The following is an 11160-nucleotide window of genomic DNA, read 5'->3' on the forward strand; positions in this document are numbered from 1 at the left end:
ACAGTTGGGTTTAGACTTAAATCCACATACGTATCTGGGAGTGACAAGCTGAAAGTCTGACCCATACATCACTCAGGTCTACTAAGGAACCAAAAACCGTTTATTCGGCTAGTCAAGTGGTCAGAATTTTTGTCTGTAGTGGTAAAAACTACTCATGATATAAATTGTTTGTTAGTTTGTGGATCACTAACAGTGAGGTGATATTGTCTTTCAGACTGAATGTGGCTGTCAGTTCACCTCAAAACTTGAAGGAATGTTTAAGGATATGACAGTCTCGAACACGATAATGGAAGAATACAACAACGTAAGTAATCATTCACAAGCATGCAGGCAGATATTTGAGCTTTGTGCTGTATTTTGTCTTCCAGTTGAGATGTGGCATTTGGTAACCTTGTTACCAATAGAGGTAAGTTGGTGGTTTTGTAAGTAATAAAGTTAAAACAAAGTTGTTCATTATATTGTGGAATATAATTAAAATAATAGGCATGAATTTTGTATTTGTAATCTTAGTGTGCTAGTTGTTATTGAGAATGTTAGTAAAATGCTTAAAATTTATTCCTAGATAGTTTTGGTAATTATTGAGTTGTATTGTTTGAAATACTAAAAACAGACTATTGTTCTTAAATGGTTAAGAATACAATTATGTTTTTTTAAAATTATTATTTCAGCAGAACACATTAGTTTCCAATTTTTGTGTTAATTATGTTTCAGACGAATCCAAGTGGAGTAGATTTGAGTGTTCGCGTTCTCACGACAGGGTTTTGGCCGACGCAAAGTTCCACTCCCAAATGCAACATTCCTTCTGCTCCTCGAAATGCTTTTGAAGCTTTCAAGAGGTACAATATTACTTCATACAAAAAAAACTGTACCTTTATTTGTGTGTGTGATTCAAACATGGTCGATATGCTATGCTATGGTCATATTGTGTGTGACACCATCATTGGTTTAACATCAAGTTCTTGGAAGTTGTAACCTTCCATCTCTTGTGATTTCACATTCTTCTGGTGGCTATCACACCTACCGTTGTAATTATCAAAATCTTTGTACAACATTTTCTGAACTGTGTGGAGAATCATAAGTTGTTTTTCACTTGCTTTGCCACTTTGGTCAGAGGTTTATTTGGGGAAAAGGATATTTTTAAGCATTGTCTGCCGAAAATTTATAACACTTTTTTTTGGACTTGTTCCCAGGGTGTCCACATTCTGGAAAGTCAGGGAAGTTAAAATTGGGAAAGGCAGGGAATTTACTTATTAAAACCTGAAAAAGTCATGTAAATTCCTCAGTCATTTTAATTTGAGGGGAAATGTCATGGTTCATTGTGTCATCACCCAGACTTGAAAACATTTTTTTTTCCAGGCGGTGTTTTAGTGCATAGTCACACACTGTAAAATGGCGTATGCAAGGTTCTTTTTGAACTAGTGCAGCTATGGGGATGGTGGAGACTGGATTGTCTTTATTTCTTTCAGAAAATTGACAACATAGATAAATTATTTGAAAACATTGTGCAGCAGATCTGCACATTTGACTGGGACTTAACCACAGAAAGGGTATTTTCGCACAGGAGGAGGATTTACCACGGAATGGGTGTCACCCATAAAATGGGGATTTACAGTAAAGTCAGGGATTTCCCACAGAATATAAATTGACTATTTAATACCTTTATTTTTAGAGGAGTATTTAGCTAGGTATGATTTACAACTTAATTCAAGTAATTTAAGTGATGATATTTCCTGATTAGTATATAATTTTTTTTGTTCCTGTAAATCACAAGAAACATTAATGACCAAAAATTTATTGTTTTTAAAGTGGAATTAGACTTTCCATTAAAAAAAGAAATAAGACATTCTATGAAAAAATACATTATCTTAAAAATTCATTTGATTTTTTTTTTAATAAAAACTGTTTGATTTAAACCGTGGTATGAACTGTTTTTTAAACCTTTGGGGTTTAAATCAGTTGTGGGTAAGGACAGCGTCAAAGCGAACTGACCTGATGACTGGGGTCAACTGCCCGAACCCACTCCGCTGGAGCCAGAGTGCCGAGCGTGCAGGACCCGGGAGTGATAGTGATTTTATTTATCTCTCTAGCATCCAGACATACACGCACGGTTCCGTCCTTCTTTCTCAGACGAAGAATGGCGTTAGTGAAAGGACTAGGTGCTCGTTTTACTACAATTCCAGTCCAACATTAACTGCAAATATTCCTCTGCCTCGTTCAAAAATTTTGCCGGAATCGGATAAAGACTTTTTACGGAAAGGTTCACCGGGTTTAACTTCAACCATTTACGTCGTACCGATTTACGTCGTTTCGGATTAACGTTGCTAATGTTTGAGTACTCATGTTTCAATTTAAGTTGTCGCCGATTCACAATAACGTCGTTTACAATGACCGTAAATCGTTATTTTAACCAAAACACCGTATATAATTCGTTTATAATTCTTTGTTTCCTTCGGTAGTTAATTTATGCTATGTAGCGTAAGCTACACGTTCACCGCCTTATCTTATCATACATCATGAGGGACGCTTCCTGCTCTCCGCTGCTGTCCGCGCGGTGATGCAATACTACCAGCCCGCCCGCTCGGCCACCCATGTATCTCGCACGTAGAAGTGTTATCTACTTCCCGCAACGACACAGCATTTTCTCCTACCCCTTCCGGCCGACCTTGGGCCGTGGCCGGCCGGTGGCATGAAACATGGCTCATTTTGCGTCGTTTCTATTTACGTCGCAGTTTTCAGGAACGTAACCCCGACGTAAACCGAGGACTTACTGTAGTTTGTTTAGACCAGGTTTTTTCTGAGAACACATTCTGATAAGTTTTTTAACACCTGGAGAAGCTTATTCCTCCCTGAATGATCAACCATCGTAACACCATTCACAGCGTTAATTAAAACTGATTTTGAGACGGGTCTGCCGCGGGTGTACGGGCGCAGGTTCTACCTGGGCAAGCACAGCGGGCGGCAGCTGACGCTGCAGCCGCAGCTGGGCTCGGCGGACCTGAACGCGGTGTTCTTCGGGCCGCGCAAGGAGGACGGGGAGGGCAAGGAGGGCCCCAGCTCGTCCTCGTCGTCGGGCGTGGCGGTGGTGTCGTCCACGCAGAAGGTGGCCCAGCCGCGCAAGCACATCATCCAGGTGTCCACCTACCAGATGTGCGTGCTCACCTTGTTCAACAACCAGGAGAGCATCACCTACGAGGTGCGTCTCCGCACGGTTTCATTTGAAAAATATTACTAAACAAATAAACCAGTACATAACATTTCCTAAGTACTGGATTTTCAAAAGAAAATATTTCAGAATTAAATTGGACCCACATGAAACCTATTCTGAGTATTTTGAAGTTAAAGTTAATTAGTGGTGCACCGATGAATCGTAATCGGCGATTATGGGTACTTTCCGATTAATCGTAATCGGCGATTATCTTAACGATTACTTTGCCGATTATCTACGTCCCGGCGTAATTAAGTAGGTTTTTACCGTTTAATATTTTTTTACACATTTTAGGACAAAATACTGTAATATTTGTATATATTACAAAATTCATCTAACTCCCTGAAAATTGAAAAAGTATTTATAATTTTATATATTCAGTCAACATAAATAAAATCACATGTGCTAGAATTGGTTTTGAGTCATTTTTATATAATTATAGTGAGATGGTGAGTAGGGAGATAAAAAGTGAAGTGTGGAAACATTTTTCTATAACCTCAAGTGAACAAAATAAAGCAACATGTTTACATTGTTAAACGGTAATTTCTCGATGCAACCTTATGTGATAGTCGATAATAATGCTAGTTTTCCGCAACAAAAACTTACCCATTGTACATTACAATAATTATTATTAGACTGTAGTTCAAGTTTTTACAATAACAAATATAGATGGACGTTAATTTAATTTGCACTTTGCAATGACTTAATAGTGTATTTTATATATTTTTATACTGTTATTATAACTGTATTCTCAATTTTACCTAATCTTGTTATTAAATTTGCATGGGAAAAATTTTTGTGTACATTATTACACTTAAAAAAAATTTGTTCACTATAATCGGTAACTGAATCGGTATCTGCCGATTATTGCTCTCATAATCGGTAATCGAATCGGTAATCGGTAAAGTCATATCGGTGCACCACTAAAGTTAATTATAAATTGTAATTCTCGTATTGATAACATAATGTGGGTATAATTTTAATGGTCTAGTATAAATACTGATATAATAATAGCAACGACGGTACAATCAACCTTGTACTATTTTAATTTATTTTCAAATAAAATATAAAAAATTGTGGGTTGGTTCCTTTTTGCATAACTACGTCCAATTAAGATTTCTTTCAGGAAACTTGCATGTTAGTCAGTAATTTTGGAGAATATAGTTGCTCCTATTTCCTTTTGGTGAAGTTTTCATTAGTAAATGCATCGTCCAGAGGAAAACTGACAGTAGGACTTGTGAGTGTTGTGAAGGTTTATCTAATGTTGTTTTGTGTTTTTTGCTTGTTCAGGACATCATGCAGGAAACAGATATACCGCAAAAAGACTTGGTCCGTGCCTTGCAATCGTTAGCCATGGGTAAAGCCACCCAGCGAATACTCATCAAGAATCCCAAAACAAAGGACATTGGTTTAAGTGACATGTTTCACGTGAACGAGTCCTTCACGTCAAAACTACACAGGTGAGTCTTGTCTCTGGTTTGAGCCGTTCAATTTTATCTCGGAGATATATACAGCATGAGTTGAGTCTGAATTTGACTGTGAAACTACGGCTGAAGGTTCGTCATAACAAAATAAGTTGAATACCTCTATACGACTTATGTTCTAAAGTGCTTCACAATGCTGGTATACAATTGGGGCTGAACAGCATTTTTATTGTAAATAATAATGTTTTTAAGATAGAACACTCTGTGCCTAGATTATTTTTTACTCAAAAAAAGTTCTACACCACTAACTTTGTGGCTGTAGAAAAGTATTCCATTGAAATAATTAGGGTTAGTAAAACATTAAAAAAAAAATATGTGGAAAATTAAGTTGTACCCCCAATTGTTTTAATGAAATAATTTTGCCTTAGCCACAAAATTTGCAATAGTTGTAGACCACACTGCACAGAATGAGCAAGCTTTTGAGACGACGGCTGTTAAGTGGCAATGGTCCTTTATTGTGACATGAAACCAGAGCCGAGCCACGTGTAGTGAGGCAGTGCCTGCTGTACAGGGCAGAGTGGGCTGATCTAATGACTACGCAGGTCCCCGTATCAGTGCCCAGGCTCATGTAGTCGTTGCGTGGTGCCAGAGTGAAGATCCAGACGGTGGCTGCGAAGGGCGAGTCGGAGCCCGAGAGACGGGAGACCCGCAACAAGGTTGACGAAGACCGCAAACACGAGATCGAGGCCGCCATCGTCAGAATAATGAAGGCGCGGAAAAGAATGCCTGTGAGTACAGATTTGCAGATTTTCAGGTTTGACTGCGGGAGGTTCCGCTAAGCCAGCTGATTGGTTGTATCTGCAGTGAAACAGTAGTATGTGGAGCCAGGTGGTGCAGTGTTGAGACACTGGACAAACATTCCAGAGGTTCCAGGTTGAGTCCCTGTTTGGCCATTTCAGTCTAGGTTGTCTGTTTCCCCTCTGACCCTCATTGGATGGTTCCTTACTACAAGCCATTGCCGAATTCTCCCTAATATCCCCTGACCATCTCTAATAGACCTCACTGTTGACAAGTTGTTAAGGCCAAAACAAAACATAAAATAAAAAATATTTAATTTTGGTAGCCTCCAGCAGGTTGTTCTGTTATTAATAGAAAGATTTTATTGTTTTATTTTCACGTTAATTTCGTTTTTTAAAACAGTAGATTATTGGTTTTATTTTTTATGAATCTGTTTATTAAAAAAGATAGCATATTACTGAACAAATATTCCATCATACCAATAATAACATGGAGGGATCCAACCCCCTTCAAGGCAGCGGGTCTTCCAAGATTGTCTGTACCACTCTGGGAATCAACTCAGTGTTTGTAAATGCTTAGTCATGCTGGAGTGCTGGGTTCGAACCCTAGGACCCTCAGCACGTGAGCAAGCACGGCCACTCTTTAAGACCCTCGGCAACTGGAGGCAAGCCTGAAATGACACTTGCGCTCTTTCACCCATCACCAGCTGTCAAGCGCTAGAGTCTGATGTCAGAAAGGTGGCATCATCTCTCGAGTTCTGATAGAGCTGTTCGTCTGCTTGCCTGGCTTACTTAAATTGGCAGCTGGAAAAATGAGCGAAGGAGGGGGGGGGGGGGAGTGGTCTGAGAAATAATAAGTATCCTTGTTGCAGTAGGAGGGGGAGAAATAAAAAGTATCCTTGTGGTCGTTTCAGTGTCACAAAAATGCATAGAGTAGTGCGGGTTGAAATGCCAGTAAGCTCAGTATGTATAACTTAAGTCGGATATATGAAAAATCATTAACACCATACAATGAAAAGTAAAAGTTGAGTACTTTTAATGAGGTATTTTTACTGTAGTAACAATTTACTAACAAAATTATTTCTATTCTTTTATTACAGCATAACGTCCTCGTTGTGGAAGTTACGGAGCAGTTGAAAAGTCGTTTTAGTCCATCGCCAGTTATCATCAAGAAGCGAATAGAAGGTCTCATTGAAAGAGAATATTTGGCTCGCACACCAGAAGATAGGTAAGTGGAGAAGTGTGCCAGTAATATTATGACAATAGCCAAACATAGCAATCGGTGATTACTGATTAATGACATAAAAATTATATAAAAATAAATATTTTATTGCCATTGAAAACAATTGTCCAGCTGTACTTCAAAATGTTAAAAATGTTTGTGTTTATAAAGTAATACAGTACTTATAGAGTGACATTGTCAATATTTCAATTTAAATAAAAGGGTGCACCTTTACTCAAATTTTAAAGCTAGAGAAATTCAATAATTTACTGTTTGGTCCAGGGAAAAATTTCATGGCATGAGCCAATTGATAGGCCAACATCATCGACAACTTCTCTGAATGTGATTCAGCGATTTTTTTCAATTGTTGATGTTTCGGGGCATCCAGGGCGCTGCCATTTTCAACATCCTCACGGCCTTCTTGGAAACGCTTATACCACTCGTAAAGCCTTGTTTTTCTCAGAGGACTCACAAAAGCTATATTTAACATTTCTAAAACATTACTACACGTTATTCCATTCTTGTAACAAAATTTAATGCAAATTCTCTGATCCCTTTCTTAAACACACAAAAAATCGCCGATGGTACCAATACACATTTAACCTCAATGACAGATGGCAACAGACAAAACATCTGTTGAGGTCAACACTGTAAATGTACTATTTTTTGGAAATGTTTACCAACACAACGAGGAAAAAATTTGTGCAAATCGGATTAATACAACCTGCAAAATTACAAATTTCTGATACTTTTTGAAGGGTAAGGAAAACTGGTTTAGTAAATGGAAAGCAAACCCGCATAGTGCAGCAAGTGTGTTGTGAATTTTACTTTAAGTTGGCACTTTGTCGTAACAAAAGCCTTTTCTCTAAAGCTTGGGTGCATCACTTCTGGCAACAACTCATGTACTCTGGAAAAAATATTTTTCCTTCCACTTTTAATAAATAGGTGACAGTGAGAAAGGACAATTTCAGTGTCTGTTAATAGTCTGTTATTGAACCTACATATATGTTACTTATTCATAAGTTATTACAATTTAATACTAATAGTTTTTTCGCCTGATTTTAGTTGCGTAACTTAAAATTTATAATGTTTAATTGTGTGTGTTGCAGGAAAGTGTACACGTACGTTGCTTGAAAATGCAGTTGCGTTACACAGGTAAGTTGGTAAAAGTCCTTAATACGTAATGGCCACATTAGTTATGATTATAAAATATCATGTTGTATCATTTCTAGAAGATTGTGTGTGAATACTAGGCAGCTACTATTTAAGTTGTAAATTAATGAACATTTAAGATTTGGGACTGAACAGTTCAAGGTCCGACTTAAAAGACTATAAAGTTTGACAACTATTCAATTCTTGATATTGTCTAGAGATAGGTTTAGAGTTAGTAATTTATAAGTACGGTACATGCAAAAACTTTTAATAGACTTTTAAAGGGATTAACTACTAAATACTTTTATAAGTACAAATGTCTTCGCTGGAAAAATTAAAAATATCACATATATTTTTTACACTCTGTTATTTAAATATTACTGCGGCCATCATTTAAGATGTAAAGTGGGCCTATGTATTGTATAGAAATAAATAATTATTATTTTGTATGTATTATTTGTGAAGTGTTATTTTGTTGATACCTGAGCAAGTTTTAAAGTAAACTTATGGTTTTTTTCTAAGTGCTTGTTGCCAAAGTAAAGTTTTTGGATAAGGTAACATGTATTTTTCAATGCATTACATTAACAATATTTGAATTAAAATTTTCAAAAGATTTTATTAAAAAAAAGGCACTGATCTATGCCTGGATAATAGGTAATGTCCCTATAGTTTGAGTTGTTGCTGCCATCCGGATTGTCTCCAACTCTGTTGCAGACTGTACCTCCAAAGCAAGTCCTGTTATTGGACTTCTGGTGTGCGTTGATCAAGAGACTCGGGAGAAGCTCAGCCGTCTCTGTATTCTGCCAGCCCACCTCCAATATTGACAGACAGATATCCCTTCTACACCTTAAATTATGTATTACTAAACATCATCATCCATTGTAAAAAAAATAAAAAAATTATGTTGATTGCAAAATTATATTATCGGAATTCTACACGGTAATCTGCATAATAAACTAATACTTGCGCAGCTTCTGTTTGTTTTGTAACTGGAGAAAAACCTATGGACTGTGATAAAATAATAAATAAGTTATTTATTAAATATTTCATACTAGTGGATATACTGAAAGCTTTCTTTGTACTTTGCTTGCATATCTTCTCTCTTGAAATTGAGATTGTTGTGTTTGCATCTTCATTTGATCGTAAAACCTTGGAGTGTGTTGTGAATGGAGTTAATTTGAGAGAGTACAGCGTTGCGAGTATTAGAAGACTAGGAGCCCTGGTGTTGATATGGTGTTAAGAATTCTTTGCTGACGTGAGTGTAAAGGTGATGTAATTATGACAGATTGTCATGTGATCTAAATTTAACAATTTTTTTGCTTCCATCGATACTTCTTTTGTTTTGAGTAGTTTTTTCTGATTGTGTTGACATGAAGCAAGTTAATGTCCACCTCATTTGAAGCAGTGTGATTATAGAGCATTTGTATTTTACTTCTCATCGTACAAGTTGTTTAGTCACGGTTTAGATAAAAATGAGCTGAAAATATTTTAGAAAAAAGTTATAATCAATCACAATATGTCAAATAAAGTTGGATTCTTGTTATGCAAGGTTGATTTGGAAAAAAACTGTGAATAGCATAACATTTTGTACTTTGCAAGAAGTTGGTCTTAGATTTACATAAATATTGTGATTGAATGAAACTTTAAATTATATTCTCCATTGAACTTAAATTTGGGAACTAAAACCACAACTTTTGTTATCAGGAATGTTGAAAGATTTTATTATTTTTTTTAAATTATATATTTCTTTGTGGTTATGTTACAGTTCAGTGTGTGTTTTCAATTCCTGATGTGCCACATCTGTATAAAAAAAAATTGGTTACACAAGATTTTAAGGCTTTTATTGAACCTTTTAGTACCTAGTTTCCATTAAGCATGTGGGGTGGTAGTGCTCATATTCTGCAGTACTTCAGATATTTTATCACTTAGTATATGGGACTTAATACATTTATTTGAAATATTATTCTGAGGCAAATCTCTTTTCTAAAAGTAAATCAAACAATATTTATCGTAGTTTCTTAAATTTTTATTGTCTTATTTGATTAAAATAATACTTGCTGCAAGTACTTTGCTTGCCCTGAAACAGTTGTAATTAGTAGGTAATGTGATGTGTTCCTACATCTTTAGAGATTGCTGATATTTGTGTTTGATAGAAATCACTAAATATATGTAGGGACACTACTACCATTTTATAATTTTCTGTGGAATTATTTTCAGCTTGGGAGAGAGATTTTGCAAAATTTTACATCCAAGTGGTTTGTATGTAAAGTAACTATTAAAAAAGGTATTGAATTTCACTGTTGCACTCTTATTTTCCAGTTAAAACTGTTTTGTGACAAATAACAGGGTTGCGTTTACTTACTTAATGTTATCTATAGAGACCCAGAAAAATAGTGATTTGTGATTTTGTAAAAAAAATTACCAAATACATATGTACCATTAAATAGCGGGAAATGACTTTCAAAGCAATTGAAATAGATACTATGTTTTCAGATTATTTTGACTCTTGAAAAACACTAGATTTTTTTGTAAATGATTTTATTCACAAATTTTTGCATACATTTATGAATAACCACAAATGTTTAGTTGGGTATAACGTGCAGGCGTTTTTTTTTAAAATCCATGAAATGGGTTGGGGTGCAGCAAGATGACCTTAGCCGCATAATTCAGATTCGAGTGGCAACGGGAGGCAGAGATGATGTAATTTTCTTAAGTTCAGGCAACTAGCATTGAAAAAATTAAATCTCACTTGTTTAAAAAAAAAGGGGTTGTCTGTAAAGTCGGTTTACAGACGATAATTTTACGTGATAACGTCATAAGAAAACATTGATGAAAAATTGTATACTTTTTAATTTTCAAATATTATTTACAGTTTTAGAAAATTTAATTTAAATAATTTGTTTAAATATAATCACGAACAATTAGTTAAAAAGCCCGCCTTAACCTGTTTGATATTATAGAAGATTTTCTCGCACGGTGGTTGGCCAGTTCTTGCACGCTCGGCTCAAGCGGAACGTAACAATTTTTCGTGCGTTGCAGCCGGCGTTAATCAATATATAAGACGTTATCATGTAAAACGTTTTTATCTTTGAGGAAACATGAAATCATAAAATGAGACATCTGCACGTGTAATGTTCTATGGCAGACACCCCCAAGCTGAGATAAAAGGTAATCTAGTATCTCTGTGGCACTTGCTGATTCACCAGTGCAGGGATTCCAATGTTCTAGCACCTGCGTACCACTTGGCATTTTTAGAAACTTTGGTATACCACTAGCCACTAGGTCTACTTAATATTTTAGTTTTAGATGTTTATATATAAACTAAGTTTCTTTTTTAAATTTAGGGAAAAATTAAAAATG

General features: G+C 35.9%; 1 protein-coding gene across 4 annotated transcripts in view; it reads left to right on the forward strand.

The window, feature by feature from the left end:
• The window catches only part of LOC134534210 (cullin-3), a 33684-nt gene extending 24055 nt beyond the window's left edge, over positions 1–9629 (forward strand). For all 4 annotated transcript variants that reach the window (XM_063372467.1, XM_063372466.1, XM_063372465.1 and 1 more), the window contains exons 10-17: positions 215–304; positions 712–836; positions 2932–3193; positions 4496–4665; positions 5279–5417; positions 6527–6654; positions 7758–7803; positions 8515–9629. In XM_063372467.1, the coding sequence (XP_063228537.1) occupies positions 215–304; positions 712–836; positions 2932–3193; positions 4496–4665; positions 5279–5417; positions 6527–6654; positions 7758–7782 (939 nt within the window). In that variant the 3' untranslated portion in view covers positions 7783–7803; positions 8515–9629. The remainder of the gene's footprint in view (positions 1–214; positions 305–711; positions 837–2931; positions 3194–4495; positions 4666–5278; positions 5418–6526; positions 6655–7757; positions 7804–8514) is intronic.
• Positions 9630–11160: the final 1531 nt, after the last annotated feature.

This window comes from Bacillus rossius, chromosome 7 (genome assembly GCF_032445375.1).
Source record: "Bacillus rossius redtenbacheri isolate Brsri chromosome 7, Brsri_v3, whole genome shotgun sequence".
Taxonomy (NCBI): domain Eukaryota; kingdom Metazoa; phylum Arthropoda; class Insecta; order Phasmatodea; family Bacillidae; genus Bacillus; species Bacillus rossius.